This window comes from Artemia sp. Qi Xiang Cuo, chromosome 4 (assembly GCF_049724085.1).
Source record: "Artemia sp. Qi Xiang Cuo chromosome 4, ASM4972408v1, whole genome shotgun sequence".
Classification (NCBI taxonomy): domain Eukaryota; kingdom Metazoa; phylum Arthropoda; class Branchiopoda; order Anostraca; family Artemiidae; genus Artemia; species Artemia sp. Qi Xiang Cuo.
In genome coordinates, this window is record NC_142797.1 from 63,556,966 (window position 1) to 63,575,528 (window position 18,563).

Sequence of the window (18,563 nt, forward strand, 5' to 3'; positions counted from 1 at the left end):
TAAAGAGCTCAAAAAACCTTCCATGACGTACAGGTGTCGACGTTTTATTATGAAAACACACGCTTCCTTTTGCCATGCTGTGACAAGTAAGTTGTGGTGACTCAGAAGGCGTCATGTTATGCAACACAAGTTTGGGGAAGCCACATCTTGCATGGACTTCTTCCTTGAGGCAGACCACGAAAGCGGTGCATTGATAAATTAACTAAGATGCAAATAGTAAAACTATCTCCTACCAGATAGAGCATCGAATCGATTCCTTACTTAAGCTGGCCCAAACCGTCGGAGGGGTTGCCCCAAAACATCCCCCATGGATGGGCGGGACCTAAGTAAATTAAATACCGGCTTAAAACGAGAATTTACCGAATTATGTATTCCAATCTTTGCTTGTTATTATTATTGCTTATTAATTGTTTATTGCTCTTCAATTATTATTATTAGCACCCTCCTTTAAAATTCTAATTATTATTTTTTAGACATCAGAAGACAAGCTAGATGATGTTATTTCGTTGTTAGAAAATATAAAGAAAAAAGATTTTGTAACCGTAAAAGAGCGGGTTTCTAATTCAACGGAAGAAGTTAGTGCATTCACTGATGGTGCAAAACAGGATGCTAGCAGATTTGGAAGCGATATGAATACGTTGTTAGTCGACGCATCGAATCGAGAAAAGGATTTTGGCACAAAAATTACGAAGCTGAAAAAAGAAAACTTTGAAATTAACCATGCTATTGTCGATAGGGTGAGTTTATATTTTATTTTTAGTGCTATCAATAATTTTACATTCTTTTTGTTATGCTCTAGCAACTAGTTTTTTGCTCAGTTCTTGATTTAAAAGGAAATAAAATGCCATATGTAAAATCTACTGCCAGAAAATAATTAGTTTCCTTAGAGTACTTTTTTTATCTACTAAGCTTCACTTGGTTTTTTTTTTTTTTTTTTTTTTTTTTTTTTTTTTTTTTTTTCGAGACCCTTATAGTGAAAAGTTTTGCCACCTCTGCAAAATAAAAAGTTTGTAGCCTATTTTGCAGCCTTTTGTGGAGCTTGATTTTTTTTTTTATCACTAAGGAATGGCTTGGTCCCCCTTTCCCTCCCCCTTCCTATTGAATTCGCTGTCTGCTTTTCTATCTGAAAGGAAGAAAAGATATAGCATTTTCCTTAAGGCCATAAGGTCCATTCACAATGAAATTTTACTAATACTGAAATTTCCCTAACACTAATTTGGGCCAGTGTGGTTTTAGGAAGTGAAAAGGATGCGCAGACATGCGCACTCTTAGATTGATAATTGAAAAGTGTCTGTGTCATCAAACCCCTTTAGTCCTCAGTTTTATAGAATATGAACAATCATATGATTCAGCTGATATAAGAGATGTAGCGAAGGTCCTATCCTTGTATGGTATACCAAATAAGAACATTAAAGTGACTGGTACTATGTATGAGAATAACATTGCTGCGTTTAAGGTAGGAAATGAGGTTAGTAGCTGTTTTCGTATCAAATGAGAAGTTAGGCAGGGTTGCGTTCTATCCCCATTTGTATTTTGATGGTCTTTGTCCTAAGGAGCATAGCATAGGTGATGGGAGAACACAGATTCAATTAGGGAAGTAAGTTCTCTTAGACTTATATTATGCTGACAATTTAAGCATCTTAGATGAAAGTGTGAGCAAAATGAATGAACTTTTAGAGGTTTTGCGTGTTCAGGGTGCTAGAATAGGTTTGAAAATTAATGTCAAGAAGATTAAGTCACTAAGGCTAGAAATAAGTGAAGACGAAAAGGTTACGCTGGGTAACTAATAGATTGATCAAATGGATAGCTTACCTTATCTTAGTAGTATTATTAGTTAAGATGCTGTGAATAGGGAAAATTTTAAAAGTAGAATAGCCAAGGCTCAGGGTGTTTTTTTGTTTTTTTCACAGTTAAAAAAAAGTTTGGAAGAATAGGAAGATAAATCTGCAAACCAAGATTAGAATATTAGAAGCTACAGTGATGACAGCAGTCAAATATGGCTCTGAAGCATGGGCGCTTCGAAAAGCGGATGAAGATTCGCTAGATGTATTCGAGAGAAATTGCTTAAGGATTGTTCTGGGTACCCGGCTGACTGACTGTATTTCAAACAGGAGGCTATACGAAAAATGTGGTTCAATACCGCTCTCTAGGGCTATAATGAAAGAAACGTTGAGGTGGTTAGGGCACGCTGTGTGGATGAAAGATGACACATTGCCGAAGGTTGTTCTTTTCCGCATAAGTACATTTTTGGAGGTTTTGAGGGTTCAGGGTGTAAGAATAGGTTTGGAAATTAATGTTAACAAGTGCTAGGGAAGAGGTGATGACGTGTAACGATAAGATCGACCGAGTGGATAGCTTGACTTACCTAAATAGTATTATTAATAAAGACGGAGGGTGGAGTTAATACGTTAAAAGTAGAATTGCCAAAGCTTATGAGTTTTTTCACAATTGAAAAAAAGTGTTTGGAAAACTAGGAAGATAAGTCTTTGTACCTAGGTTAGAATATTGGAATCAACAGTGATAACAGTGGTCACGTAGGTTTCTAAAGCATGGTTGATCTGAAAGACGGAGGGAGATTATCAGATGTTTTCCAGAGAAATTGGCCAGGGGTTATTTTGGGTACCCAACTGACTGATTGTATCCCAAATAGTAAGCTTTAAGAAAAATGTGGTTCAATCCCGCTTCACAGGGCTATAATGAGAGATAGGTTTAGATGGCTAGGGCGCGTTCTTTGGATGAAGGATGACAGATTACCAGAGAGCGTCCTTGTTGGTCAAACATCTAAGGACGAAACGAAAAGCGGGTCGTCCCGAAGTGGAGTGGAAGAGGTCTTTAGGAACACCCTTTGCACTCTCCTCTTTACACCCTTTTTGGAGGGTGCAAAGAGGAGGGCTTTGAATAAACTGGGATGGAGGAGGAGTAATAGCAATTTGAGCAGATTAAATTTTCCGTGGAATTAGCTGATTGGCTGAAAAATTCTTTGTATCATTCTGATTGGATTAAATTAGTCCTAGATAAATCATAACATTACTAAAATTCCATTGCAGGCATTAGTTTTGCTAACAATAGTGATTTGCCAGACAATTAGGTATTCCAAGTTCAAAACAAAGTATCTGCAAAAGATAGCAAATAATAAACAATTGTTTTTGAAGTTACATTGTTATGGTGGAAAAAAATCAAACACACTTGATTTTGATTGAAGGTAAATAAAAAAAAAATTATTTTAGGGGTCAGTTCAAAATGGCATTTTACTTATACCGGAACTTAGCTAGCGCTACTTTGAGTAAATCAGAATTTCTCATTGAATTTTTCTGCCAATTAGAAAATTCTATGAAAAATTTGATTGGCTCAAATTAGTGCTAGCTAAATCTCAGTAGTTTTCTAATTGGCTGAATCTCAATTGGAGAATCTCAGCTAGCTCTTGGTAAAATCTCATTATGAATGGGCCTTTAAATGGTGGAACTGATGAAATCACGTAATAAGAAATGCTTTGAGGGCTTTGTTTTGTTTCTTTTGGCTTTGCGTCAGAAAAACTTTGAACTGCCCTTGGTGGCCCGTTTTTAAATTGGAACCTGTTTTTTTTTATAAAAATTAATGTTTTATATTTGAGAAGAAATTTAGGAGGATTTTTTAAATTTTTCTGTTTTTAGCAAAAAGAGAGAGGCGTACACATGTTTGTCATTATATCCAAAGAAAATTCCTCTCCATCCTCGTTTACATAACTTTACATGCTTTAGAATAACTTTACATAACTTTACAATACAAATTACGCTTCATGTTTGAAAAAAAAAACATTCGGTTTCGATAGACGGTTGAATATAGACGGTGAACATAGACAGTTGAATATTCTCTACCTTTCACGGGCTAGGTATAACGAATCAGCCCCCCCCCCTCAGTTTTAGCTTAGCCTACTCTTGTTCAGGTTGCTGTCAAATGATGTAAGGAAAGTCTTATTGAATTTGCAGGGCAATTTTTAAATAAATGATCTCTCATTTTATTTTAACGTCTTTTTTTTTTAGTTTGACTTGGTAATTTTTTTATTTTAATCTACTTTTAACGTTTTTCCTTTTATGGTATAGAACATAAATTGTATTGTTTTATAGTGGAGAGTTTTTATCGATAACGTTTAATATTGTCTAGAATATTACCTCATATTCATCACCATTCAATAATCATTCTTTTTTGTGTCTTCTCAGCAATAAGATTCCTGATTTGTGTGACATGTGTTATTTCTCTATTTTAATTTGATAGGTGGGAACAGAGGTGCGGCGCATGGGGGAGATTACGGCACAACTTGAGCTCGATGTGAAGTCCCATTTGACAACTCATGAGACGAATTGGAACGCCATCTTTGAAGCGGAAGAAAATGAACTGAGGAAATACGGAGATGAGCAGAACGGTTTCTATGCCACATGTCTAAATAATGCTCAAGTAATTACCTCTTATTACGTATTATGGTCATTGTTATCAAATGTTATCATAAGAGCTGCTCACTTGCCAAATTGGTAAATTCTGTTAAATGATCAGGATAAATAATCAAACTTTCTGGAAAAATTTAGTTGATATTTAAAGGAAATACTTCATCCAGGCAAAGCAAACTTTCAGGGATCAGCTCAGAGCAGGATCAGCTATTTCTGAAAATATCCGATTTTTATTCACTTAGTTCAACGATTACTGTTAAAATATTATGGAAATTTTGTCTGGGAAACAATTTTACACCCTAGTGGAGACTTGATGGTTTTGATTATATTTTAAACATTTCTAGGAAATTTTTGTTTTGAAAATTTTGAGAATTTTTAGAACCTTTTGTGCTTTCATATATTTATGTAGGGATTTCTAATTGACTTCTAAATAAATTATTTGTTGTGTGATGATCGAATTATTGTTGGTCATTTTGGCGTGTTTATTTCTACACCGTAACAAACGGTTAAATATTTATGACTGACAAAATTAATGCATTTTCTGAAATTCAAGTTTAGTAACAAGCTTCTTACTATTTCTATGACGTGCTGCATTGTTGCGTTTTCGGACGCAACTATGCAGCACGTTAAGAGAGGGGCTTATGCGTTTAGTAGCAGCTCATCACTGCTCTCACTAAACAGAAAAAAGACTATAAGATTTGAGGGAGGAGGGGGGGAGTCGTTAATACCAATTCCAAGAGGCAGTTTCCCTCTACTCAACCACTTGTATGGGATTTATGTATCTCCTACGCTGTAATTTTTTTTATTTCTTTGAAGAAAGTGTTTATTCATTAACACTAAAAGGTAATTGTATGATAAACCCCCTACCGCTCAAGTTGTTCATGATTGACTCACTGTAAACCGGTTTCTTTTGCTAATTTCTTTCACCTTAGCGTGAGAAAAACACAAAAAGAAGTGACAGAATAGATGGGAAATATATAGTTTGGGCTATATAGTTGTACATTAGGGGAGTGAGGGGGGGGGGGGTAATGTATTTGTACAATGTGAAGTCAGAAAACAATTCTAACTTCATAATAAGCAGAATAATTGTAGCTAACACATTTTCCTGAGTATTAGTGAGAATATCATACAAATACCCAATAAAAATAACAAAATCCAAAGCAAGGCTTTTTTTAAGGCCTTGCTTTGAAATAATCACCCACCTAGGCCAAAATACAAATCAACTTGTGAAAGTTGACGTCGATTAACCACTAAAAACAAAACAAGAAACAACAAAAAATTGAATAAAAAACATTCAGCACTTCCCTTCATCAATACATCAAACCAAAAAATTCAACAATTTGATTAATTTAACAAATAAAGAAAAGTAGAGAACTCTTCACCCATACTTCGCATACACCCAAAAACCTTTCAGCAAACTTCGGAACTCAGTCGGGTTTGAAACCTGTACAATATTCTGTGTTAAAGTATTCCAGGCACTAGGACAACCATGACGCATAGAAAACTTTGATCATGTAGTAACTACTCTAGGATTTCTAAACTGACTGGGACTCCTTGTTTTATGCTCGTTAACACTTAAACAAAGAAATGATAGAAGATGACAAACGGGTCTATGGCCAGTAAATGGCCAGTAAATGAAAACGAAGAGAAACAACAAAAATCAAACGAACATTTCGCCCGTATCCAACCAGGCGTCTACAGCATACACGAAAAAAAAAAATAGGAACTAAAACTAAAAAATATAGCTAAAAAAAAAAATATAAAACTAAAATAAACTGACATAAAATATATAATCTACAATTACTTACATTTACAATTCGCAGCTTCCTTCACCTTTTATTCGTTAGCACTTGAAACCGTTGTAAGCACAGCTTCTAATTTTATCATTCTTTTTCAATACTTTTCTATTAAACTATATCGGCCGTTGAAATATTTCTGTTGTATTGATTGTTGTGATCAATGTGATCAATGCCACTGTGATCAATGGCTCCTTATTAAAGCATCTTTCAGTACTATCAGTGACGTTGATACGCCAATTTTTTTATTGAATTACAGGACAGTACCGCCCTGTGGATAAACTCCTATCAGTCCAGTGGTGTCAATTCGCGGAAAATATGGGGGGGGCAGAAGGGTATTTTTTCCAAAATCCAAGGGAGGGTGCATTTCTGTCGTCTTTTTCAATCTTTCCAAGGAAAATAGATAATCTTCTGGGGAGAAGTAAGGCAAATGCCTCCCCCCCCCCAAAAAAAAAAAAACTGACCTTATTGCATTAGTTCCCCTTTCCGTGCTGCTAAATCACAAAATGACCATTAAGCCACCACATACTAAGATAAAATATTAGTCAATGAGAATATCCAAAAAAAAAATGTATGTTCTAAAATCTACCCCATTGATCCCAAATTTCTTTCCCCCGTCGCATTAGTTCCACTTTCACTTACTGTTAAATCACATCAGGACAATTAAGCCACAACACCAACGTTTGTCCAAAACCCTATCAATTCTGCTACAAGCTTCTCTGGATAGGCTCTGTATTAGATGCTGTAGCATCAAAACATATGTTGACAACGCTGTTACATTGGCCAAATCAGTTGATTCCAAATGTACACATCAGCTATATGCTCACTAGTGCGTTTCAGGGCAACAGGCACAGGTGTCCTACGCTAGTGTCAAAGTCACTGTGTCACAGTGATTACAAATCTATTGTTTAGTTACTACTATAGTTGTATAAGTTTTATAGTTATTTTATGTGATCAAAAACGCATATTACGTCTAAAACAATCTTTAAATCGATTCTGAATTATTGCTTTTAATTCCTAATAGTGAGTTATTAAACTACTTTTTTATAACTGTATAAAATACAATTATTCTTGCTGAACTTCAGAAAAAAAATCATTTTTTTATAATTATTTTCTGGGAAGTGTAAAATTATTTCAGAAGCATTTGTAATTTCTGATGATGCTGACAAAAATGGGGTGGGGGGAGGGCTCTTAATCTAATAACTTGATAGGAGTGACAAACTCGTCTAGAACGGATTTTCTATGCCTCTCAAGTTTTCCATAGAGGTTGGTGCTGAAAATACATCTTTGTTCCAATATATTTTATCAAAAACATTTATTAACAAACAATGCATTTCTTATCACCTTAAACATTTGTTCCCTTTTTTTCAGGCTCAGTCCAACTCCTTACATAGTGCAAGACAAAATCACGAAAGCCTTATTGAAGAGCAGAGCTCAGATTTTAGTGGATTTGTTCGGGAACGTCAAGAAGAACTTGAACGTCAGTGTTCCTCATTGAATGACCTAACCCAATTTGTAAATGTTGCATTCCGCTCAAGAAAGGAAGAAGTGGAAAAATTCTTAACTGAGGAGCTTGCCCGTGATGTGCCCACTGGTATTTTGCTCTCTTTCCTTAATTTTTGTTTTTTTACCCGTCCTAATAGTCCATCGTGTACTGAAATTGGATGGAATATCCAAAAAATAAATTTAGATAAAAAAAAAACATGGACTCTATTGAGTCAACCTGCTAAAATTCCACCGGGTAATATTAAACCCCTAAAAATGAGCTTGCGAAGTGGAATAAATAAGCCTGGTGGGAAAATTACAAAAAGAAACAACAACAATTAAGTCGGAGTTGCAAAAATCCTTAACTGAGAAATTTGCCCATAATGTGCTCACTGCTATTTTGTTCTCTTTCCTCAAATTTTATTTTTTACACGTCCTAATAGCCCATCGTGTATTGAAATTGGATGGAATATTCAAAAAATAAATTTAGATAAAACAACATGGACTCTCTATTGAGTCAACCTGCTAAAATTCCACCGGGTAATATTAAACCCCCTAAAAATGAGCTTGCGAAGTGGAATAAATAAGCCTGGTGGGAAAATTACAAAAAGAAACAACAATTAAGTCGGAGTTGCAAAAATCCTTGACTGAGAAATTTGCCCGTGATGTGCTCACTGATATTTTGTTCTCTTTCCTCAAATTTTTTTTTTTTTTTTTTTTTTTTTTTACACGTCCTAATAGCCCATCGTGTATTGAAATTGGATCGAGTATCCAAAAAATCAACATAGGTTGAAGAACATGGATTCTATTGTCTCAACCTGCGGAAATTCCACCGGGTAATATTAAACCCCTCTAAAATTAGCTTGCGAAGTGGAATAAATAAACCCGGTGGGAAAATTACAAAAAAAAAACAACAACAATTAAGTCGAGGCAAAAATCCTTAACTGAGGAGCTTCCCGTGATGTGGTAACTGGTATTTTGCTCTCTTTCCTCAAATTTTATTTTTTACACGTCCTAATAGCCCATCGTGTATTGAAATTGGATGGAATATTCCAAAAAAAAATTTCGGTTAAAAAACGTGGACTCTCTGTTGACTCAACCTGCGGAAATTGCCCCGGGGAATATTAAACCCCCTAAAAAATTAGCTTGCGCAGTGGAATAAATAAGCCCGATCGAAAAAAAGTGGCAAAATTCTTAACTGAGAAACTTGCCCATGATGTGCCTACTGGTATTTTGCTCTATTTCCTCAAATTTTGTTATTTACACGTCCTAATAGCCCATCGTGTATTGAAATTGGATCGAGTATCTTAAAAATCAACATAGGTTGAAGAACATTGACTCTATTGACTCACCCGGTGGGAAAATTGCAAAAAAAAATAAATAATTAAGTTGAAGTTGCAGCAATCCCTAACTGAGGAATTTGCCCGTGATGTGCTCACTGGTATTTTGCTCTCTTTCCTCAAATTTTATTTTTTACCAGTCCTAATAACCCATCATGTATTGAAATTGGATCGAGTATCCAAAAAATCAACATAGGTTGAAGAACATGAACTCTCTATTGACTCAACCTGCCGAAATTCCACTGGGTAATACAAAAGCCCTAAAAAGTTAGCTTTCGAACTGGAATAAATAAGCCCGATGGAAAAATTACAAAAAAACAATAACAAGAAACAATTAAGTAGAAGTGGTAAAATTCTTAACTGAGGACGTTGCCTTTACTGGGTAATACTAAACCCCTAAAAAAATTAGCTTGCGAAGTGGAATGAATAAGCCTGGTAGAAAAAAAAAAAAAAAAAAAAAATTCGCGGAATTGGAAAAAATTCTTAACTGAAGAACTTGCCCGTAGTTTGCCCACTGGTATTTGCTCTCTTTCTTCAATTTTTTTTTTTAATTTAATTTTTTTTTTTTTACTTGTCTTATTCGCCCACCGTGTATTGAAATTGGATAATGTAGCCAATAAACATTAAACTTAGGTGGAGAAACATGGGCTCTCTATTGACTCAACCTCCGGAAATTCCACCGGGTAATATTAAATCCCGAAAAAACTATCCCTGTGAAGTGGAATAAACTCAAGCCTGCGAATCCTTATTTTTCGTTTGATTTTATTCTCATTTTCTCCTTTTTTTTTGTCTGTTTACTTCGTTTCTTTTGTCTTTTTCGTCTGTATTTCTTCATCGGTACCGACATTTTCGCCTGTTTGGTCCCATCCTACCAGCCCTTCACGTACTGAAAATTGAATGAAGCATCCAACACATTTTATACATTGAGAAACATGGACTACCTATTAACTCAACCCTCAGAAACTCCACCGAGGTATTTTATCCCCTCCCCCCTGAATTGGCCGAAGCGGAATCAACTATATATTAAACCCATGGAAGCATTAAACCCCCCTCCCCCCCCAAAAAAAGAAGAAAAAACTGAAATTAGAAAAGTTCTTAACTGTCGAGCTTGTCCGTGATGTGCTCTCTGGTCATTTGCTCTCTTTCCTCGATCTTTTTTATTTTTATTTTTACTCGTCTTAAATACTTTCTGAAACCTTGCTAAAAAAAAAAGAAAAAACAAAAAAAAAAACACAAAACACAAAACAATCGAGGCTAATTTTCAGCCCTTGAATCCCAGTTTCTCGTTTGGTTTTTATCCTCATTTTTCCTTCTTTTTTCCATCTGTTTCCTTAATTTTTTCGTCTATTTACTTCGTCTTTTTTGTCTGTTTTTTTTCATTTTTGTCGATTTTTTTTTTTTTGCATGTTACCCTTAAACGTCAACTCGATGCCCTATGCGCCAGCAGTGGCCTTGGAGGATCGTTATCCTTTTTATCCATCTTATCGCGCATTTTGTATTGATGTTAGATGAAGTATTCAATGTTCATTAAACTTGAGTTTAGAACCATGGACTTGCTATTAACTCAACCCACGGACATTCTATCCGAGAATATTTAACCCAAAGAAAACTAGTACGACGAAATAAATTGAGCCATTTTCATAGGTTCAATAAATTGAACCTATATTTTCATAGGTTCAATAGTTGAACCTATATTTTCATAGGTTCAATAAATTGAGCCAATGAAAATATTACCAAAAAAAAAAAAAAATCGATCCGGCAAAGTGGAATTAACTATGTGTTCATCTCATAAAAAGAATTTAATAGGTAATTCTATAATTTTAATTAAATAATTTAATATTTATTGGTAATACAACCTAGACAAAGCTCGACCTGTAGAAAATCTGTCTATCCAAATACCGACTTGACAGATTGCAACCATGCAAAATTCAGCTCCAAAATGAGCTTGTGTGACATTCGATTGGTGGGGAACTCGCTATGGGAAACAACTACCGCAAATCAGTATCAATAAATAAGTGGAACCCAAAACAAACAAAAAATAAAATGCCATGGGACCTCTTGTTTCGGGAATAATCTGTCGTGAAGGGTTAATAAACGAACTGCCGAAAAGAGGAAGAGGGCTTTGTCGAGTAATCTTTAGAAGGGATTAGATTATGATGACAGTATGGTATTACGATGACGTCAGCAATGTTTAAAACTACATTAACTACGTAGAGCACTATATTGATTCTTATGATGATGGTTTTGCTGATTATACTGAATATAATTTTGCTGATTATGATGATAGTTTTGAATTGTCATCGTTTTTGCTTGGTTATTATGACCACCATTGTTATCACCAAAATTGTCATTGGCATCATTGTCGTCATTTAACATGTCAAAGATGCCTCTACACAGCTTTCCTCTCCAATCATCTATCCATCCTTCCGGTTCTACCTCCTTCAATCCTCATTCGAATTTCCACCTGGAGTTTCATTAAGATAACCAATATTTGGTTTCTATTTTGCCTGAGCCTAATGCTGTACTGCTTGACCTTTACCCTGGTTGAATTTTACATGGGTTTAATTTTGGTTGGGGTGGTTTTGCGGGTTGAGTTTTGCTGGTTTAAGATATAATTAAGCTGAATTCTGTTGAGTTTTGCAAAGCTAAATTTTGCTGCGGTGATTATATTTCAAATATCTCTTTTTTGCCGTAGAAAACTGGGAATTCTAAAACTGTATATGATCTGACTATTTTTCTGTTCTTAATTAGCTTTTAAAGTACCAAGGTCAGTGAAACTGTAATGTCATTATTTGAAAAGGTTAAGCTATAAATTACATAACCTTATATTTTAAAAATTAGCCTAAATCGGGAATTCAATTTTTAACGAATGAGACCTGCATATGCAATTCTCCTGTTTTTTCGTAGTAGCGGTGGCCAAATTTAAAAGCAAGAAACATGAGTGGAAATCCACAAAAAATGAACTAAAGACACATGCCACCAACCACCTTAAGAAGATGCAGTATTCCTTTGAAGGTGTAGCTGTCTTTGGTAATCAATAGATTATTAATGTTAGTTTTTACTGACGAAAAGTGTTACTAATTTAAAGAACTAGATTTGCACATTTATTTTAACATTTCAACTTGGCAACACTGATCAAGATATGGTAGTACCCTAAAGACCTCATAACTTGGGATTCTAGTGATTGATAAAGAAATGTAATGTTGGAATATCATTCCTTTGAAGGTGTAGCTGTCTTTGGTAATCAATAGATTATGAATGTTAGTTTTTACTGACGAAAAGTGTTACTAATTTAAAGAACTAGATTTGCACATTTATTTTAACATTTCAACTTGGCAACACTGATGAAGATATGGTAGTACCCTAAAGACCTCATAACTTGGGATTCTAGTGATTGATAAAGAAATGTAATGTTGGAAAATCATTCCTTTGAAGGTGTAGTTGTCTTTGGTAATCGAAAGATAGTTAATGTTTGAATTTTTAGAAACAAAAAGTTTCATCAGTTCAAAGAACTAGTTTTGCATATTTATTTGTACGTTTCAACGTGACAACACTGATCAAAATATGGTAGTGCCCAAAAGATCTTGTAATTTTGAAACAACCAAAAGAACAGAAAATCGCGTTATTCAGGTATGAATAAACACTACAATTGTAGTAAGACAAATGCAATGAATAATGACAAAAAAAAAACGAAAAAAAACCCACTACAAATGTGTTTTATTTTAATGTCCTTAGTATTTTAAAATTAGTTTCGTTGAGTTATATTCTAATCGTTAGTAATACATACATACAATAAATCTTGCATTTAATCATTATCAATTTTTGGATTAAAATAAAGTTTTAGTTTGTATCTTTCATCGCTTCCAAGCCACAGACCACTGATCACGAGGAGAAAAGTTGCGGAACCAGTAGTGTTGCTCCACAGCACAAAGGACCACCCCCTTCATGAGTGACATTTTATTAAAAGGCGACATATATTTTTGTTCATTTTAGAACAAAAATTCAAAATTCTATGTTCTTGGTATCTTAAAATTAGTTTAGTTGAGCCATATTCAAATCATTAGTTATACGATATAATTGCATTTAATTTTTATCGACTATTAGTAGCAGTAGTAGCGGTATAGGAATAACGACGCTTCATCACTGCTAAGGTCCTTGCGTCGGCCCTGCAGTATGTTGCTATAGCGGCGTTTGAATTTTGGGTCTCATATTACCAAGCTGAGATCAAACCCACTTCGCCATTGCAGGACTCCTTATCAAGTTTTGGATGAAAATATGATAATTGATTTGTGAGACATTGCTTAGACTACCCTTTGAGGAGGTTCTAATTCAACGTTCAAACAACACACTTAGCAAAATTAAAAATTTATCTTTGAAGAAATAGATTTATAAGTGCTACCATTCTTCCCAGTTTCAATTTCAATATTTTTTTTCAGGTCAGACGCCTCAGCGTCGGGAGTTTTCATATCCACGAGTTTTGGCACAGACTTCTCCTCATGCAAAAATTTTGGAGCGATTTAAGCTTGAACTCCAAGAAAGCAACGATGTTGACAACTTTGCTGTTCCAGAACCGAGAACGGGAGGGCCGATGGTAATTTTTTTTCAATATATATGGATGTACATCGTTTACACTAACCCTGCAAATCGTATTTAATTAGAAGGAAATTAGGTTCGAAATTTGACTGGTCTGTTACGATGATCTGGTCGATTTAGACTTGAAATCTAAAAAAGCGACGATGTTGGCAACTTTGCTGTTCCAGAACCCAGAGCCAGTGGCCCGGAGTTTCTTTTTCCTTTTTTTCAAGTGACACAGTGACGAGCCCACCCAAATTCACATGAAATCCAAGAACTGGCAGTGTTAACAACTACTCTGTTCCCAGTCTAGAACGGGTGGCTTGATGTTTTTGTTTTGTTTTTTATCAGAGACAAAGTGCGTGCAAATTATATTTAATCTAATGAAAACTAGCTTGATTGCCTGTGAGTCCAAGCGAATTCAGTCCCACGTTTTGCATACAAGTCCAGTGGACATTCTTTGTCATGAGTTAACTTAAAAATCTCGGTCCTCCCCATTGCAATTCCAGGGGGCTTTCCCCGTAGGCAAAGATCATATAGCAAAAATTTCAGTTGCAAAATTGCCTGCAAGTCCTGTGGACCTGGTCACTCGTAAATTTTATTTGGAGTCTCCAATTGCCTTCAAATGGCTCATAAAACTGACAGACTCTTTGACTTACCCTTACTCCATGCCTATCAACCTTGGTTCTACTTTAGGATGGAAGGATGATAGACTATCTATCAACAAGTGAAGTAACATCATTTTTATAAAATTCTGAGAAAGGCTTTGGCTTTTTTCCAATTAGCCATGACTCTCAAATTTTTCATTTCAGTTCACCCAGTTGATTTTAATTCAAAGTCGAATACTTAATTATATTCAAAATTTGAATAATATTTTAAAAATGTATTTGAGTGACCTAGACTTAAGGTGTATGTACGCTGGGAAACAAGGAATTTTATGACAATTATGCAGCTCTAACACGCACAAAAGGGAAAAAATACTTATATCATTGGATTTATCCATTCACTGAGCCAGAATTATGATGTTGAGCGTTTTGCTCAACGATTTCAACCAAGATCTATCCAATCACTGAGCCAGAATTATGATGTTGCTTAGACGTTTTCTAAGGGAAGATTCTAAATTTACTTGAAAAATAGGGAAACAGTCATTTTTTCAACGATTTTCAACCAATTTTGATGTTGAACGATCTCTGGCACTGAGCCAGAATTATGATGTTGCTTAGACTTCTAAGGGACGATTCTAAACTTACTTAAAAAAAATAGGGAAACTGTCATTTTTTCAACGATTTTCAGCGAATTTTCAACCATGATCTATCCGTTCACTGAGCCAGAATTATGATGTTGCTTAGACGATTTCTAAGGAAAGATTCCAAAGTTGCTTAAAATATAGGGAAATTGTCTTTTTTTCAATGATTTTAAGCGTATTATGAATCTTAAAAAAATATATACACAAAATTTCAAAAATGTAATTCGGCAGATGGATATAACTAAATGTCAGTTTTGGAATAATATCAGAATTGTCTTTTTTCGCTGATATATGAAGATCATAGGAGAGCAGGAAAAATAACATACAAAAACTGTACTGGAAATAATTTAATTAAATAAAACAATTAATTGGAAAGTCTTTCTTCTCTCCTTCTTCTTATCTTCTCTTCTTCTCTTCTTTTATTCTTCTCTTCTTGTTTTCTTATTCTTCTTTTCTTCTTCTTCTCCTCTTTTCTTATTATTCTCTTCTTTTCTTCTTCTCTTCTTTTCTTCTTTTTTTTTTGGTTGATAAAGTCTTTCAGACGGCAAGATGAAGTATTCGGGCATTTTTTAGTTATTTTTTTTATCTTCTTAAGTAAAAATTTAACCTATCATTTGAATATCAATGTAATTCATTTTAATTATAAGGGGTAAGGCATTGCGGTATAAGAAGTTAGTCTAATTGTGCGGCCTAACTCTGAGTACTGTGTTATAATATCCTGGAGGGATTTAGACTTGAAATCTAAAGAAACGAAGATGCTCCTTTTTTTGTTCTTTTTTTCAAGATACAAGGCAAGTCTCTCCTTCCCCACCATTCACGGTTTTTTTGGGGGTGGGGGGTTGTTTTTTTCAATAATTAGCATGAGAGCAAATATCTTTTTTTTTTCTTTTTTTTCGATGGAAATACCAAAAAAGATCACTTTTCAGTGAAAATACATAAAAAACGGTATTTTTAAAAATCTAGGGGGGCACATACTCCCCCAATTAACGTCACTGCTTGTACCTGTATCAGACCTAAATTATCTAAGATCTCTGAGGTTACATCAGCAAAGAGTCCCTGTCGTTCGGAAACGACTCCATCAATTTGAGCATGGAATTCTACCGATTTTCTCCATTTTTATTGAAGTCATTGAGGGGTTTAGTCTTGGTCCGGGCCAAGTTTTCTGCTGCCCTTCTTGTCAATTTTTCCAGTCCTAGAGGAGGTTGCGTCTCAGGGTCAAATTTACGAAGGTGTATGGGGGGCACGGTTGGACCATAATAGTCGTCTTTGTTTGACTACTGTTGATGTCTCATAGTTTGCCTCTATGATGAGCATTTAACCAGAAGGAAATTAAACAGGAAATATACATAAATGTTAAAAAGAGAATTTAAAAACATTGCAAAATAACGCCCTTTACGGGTATTGCTATGAAAAAAACATCCTTCTATATTTCAAATGTCTAACAAAGGGGGGTGGGCTTTAAAAGAATAAGTCCCCCTCCTGCTTCGTCCATAGAACTCCAGTGCCTAAATAGCTTGCCTTGAATATGGCTGAAAAGCACCAGTTTCACTCTTTGCTGCCGTCTGTATTCGTTGATTATAAAAAGAATGGGAACAAGATAAGGAAATAAAATTAAGTTCGTTTCTGAGAAAGATAATCAACACCACCTAGTGCTACCTAAAGCTAAATTTTAAATCTAATTATAAGAGTTTAAATAAGCTCCTAGGTCCCAGTAAAATGCACCGACGTAAATAGGCCGGATTTGAAAGGCTATAACTGCTCTGGCCTTTTGAGAGGGTAATGAATGTCTGCTGTATTATATGCACAGCAAAATGCCCCAAAGAGAATAGATTGGATTTGAAAGGCTATAACTGCTCTGGCCTTTTGAGATGGTAGTGAATCTCTGCTACATTGTATCGTCAGTCGGGTATCAAAAGGACGTATCTCCATAATTGTGAATTTTCAGAAGAGCGAAAAAACCTCATAGCTTTTATTTCCCTATCGATAACCGTAAACAAAAAAAAGTGATTGATATGTATTGATTTAAATATCGATCTGGTTTTGTTTCACGATTATCGGAGGGAAGGTAAAAAAGTTATGAGATTGTTTTGCTCTTCTGGAAATTTGCAATCATGGAGACACGTCCTTTTGATTTCCGACTAAAGATATGCTCCTTTGTCTGACCCTTTGACCTTTATTAAAGTTTTTTATGTTAAATTGATTTATGTTTTATTTCAGAAGGCTATTGATTTAAATGTAGAGAAGAAATCTGCGTCAGTGTCAGACTTGACAGCAATTAGTGAAATTAAGCTGCAAAGATCAGTGTCTATGGTGGAAGCAAAAAGCGAGGTAATTCTTTTCTTTTTTAGGATTAATTTTTTGTGTTTTTTTTGTGTTTTGTGTGTTTTGTGCGGGCACCAAACCGGTTCTTGAATATCCTGCTCCAGGAATTGTCCAGAATTGGCTGAAAATTGGCCAGAATTTGCTTCTTTAATCTGATTCTTGTAATGAAGTATGAATCCACCGCAATATTTGCAAAATTTTGTTGTCTAAATTGTGAAATTTTGCTTCAAAGTTGTGTTGTATTTTCAGTTGTCATCACAGCCAACCTGTTAAGTAAAAATCCTCTTATATAATATTTATTACGAAAAAAGTTACAAAACCTCGAAAACAGAAAGTAAGGATAGGTATTGACAAATGATTATCCCTATAACAAATTATAAAAAACGGCTTAACCTATCAGTTTTAGCTTTCAATTAGCTCTAAATTTACTCTCACTCCGACTTAACTACCACTCTTCATCATCCATAGACGTTATCTCTTAAATCTTGCAAATATTCTAGGGCGGTATGACGTGTTCGGCAGTGTTGCCACGTTGATTCTGAAAATAAATAAGCACAGATAATTATTACCGGTGCAACTAATTAGGCATAATTGATTATTCCCCATTAAACTTAGGATTCAATTCCCGGTTTTCCTAATTTTTCTAAGATATATATCGGGGTGTAATTTTTCGCTTAACAAATTCAAACAATCAGGTCTCATTTTAACTGCTTCAGGCATGGGCGTCTATATGGGGGGGGGCAGAGGGGGGGCTCTAGCTCCTCCCCCCCCCCCTCTGGCTGAATGATGCTGCCTTATATTTTATATTTGTATTTTGAGATTTCTATTATACAACACTAGAAGTGCTGATTAGACCAGCTAAGCCCCCCCCCCTAAAATTCAGCTTATGGGCGCCAATGCTCCATACTAATTTCAACCCTCAATTGTGTAGCCACGATGAAGTTAATAAATAAAAATATATAATAATTTGTTAATTTACTAATAGAATAAGAAATGAAAAATCCCTCTTCTTCAAAATATAAATCTGAATGCTATGGCATGAAGAAAGGTTTTTTCCTCCTCCCCCCCCCCCAATTTTTTATTTAATGTGCTTAAACTGCGAGTCTTGACTTCTTGTCCACCCCTTCCTTTGTTAAATTTCTGTGGGCCAGAGAGGGCTCCCGCCCTCTCTGGCTGAATGATGCTGCCTTATTTTTATATTTTTGTTCTGAGATTTCTATTATATAGCATTAAAAGTGCCAATTAGATGAGGTTTGCCCCCCCCCCCCCTGGGATTCAGCTTATGGGCGCCCATGAAATAATATGATATTACATTCTCATATTTAAAATTTGACACATGGTCAGAATATTGTTTAAAGAGCAATATATGAAAATGTATAAA

At 35.0% G+C, this 18,563-nt stretch overlaps 1 protein-coding gene across 2 annotated transcripts in view; it reads left to right on the forward strand.

Annotated features, from left to right (window-relative positions):
- Klp61F (Kinesin-like protein at 61F) overlaps positions 1-18,563 on the forward strand; it is a 206,626-nt gene that overhangs the window by 179,486 nt on the left and 8,577 nt on the right. For both annotated transcript variants that reach the window (XM_089088482.1, XM_089088483.1), the window contains exons 15-19: positions 474-737; positions 4,252-4,431; positions 7,589-7,811; positions 13,479-13,633; positions 17,078-17,188. In XM_089088482.1, coding sequence (XP_088944608.1) covers positions 474-737; positions 4,252-4,431; positions 7,589-7,811; positions 13,479-13,633; positions 17,078-17,188 — 933 coding nt within the window. The remainder of the gene's footprint in view (positions 1-473; positions 738-4,251; positions 4,432-7,588; positions 7,812-13,478; positions 13,634-17,077; positions 17,189-18,563) is intronic.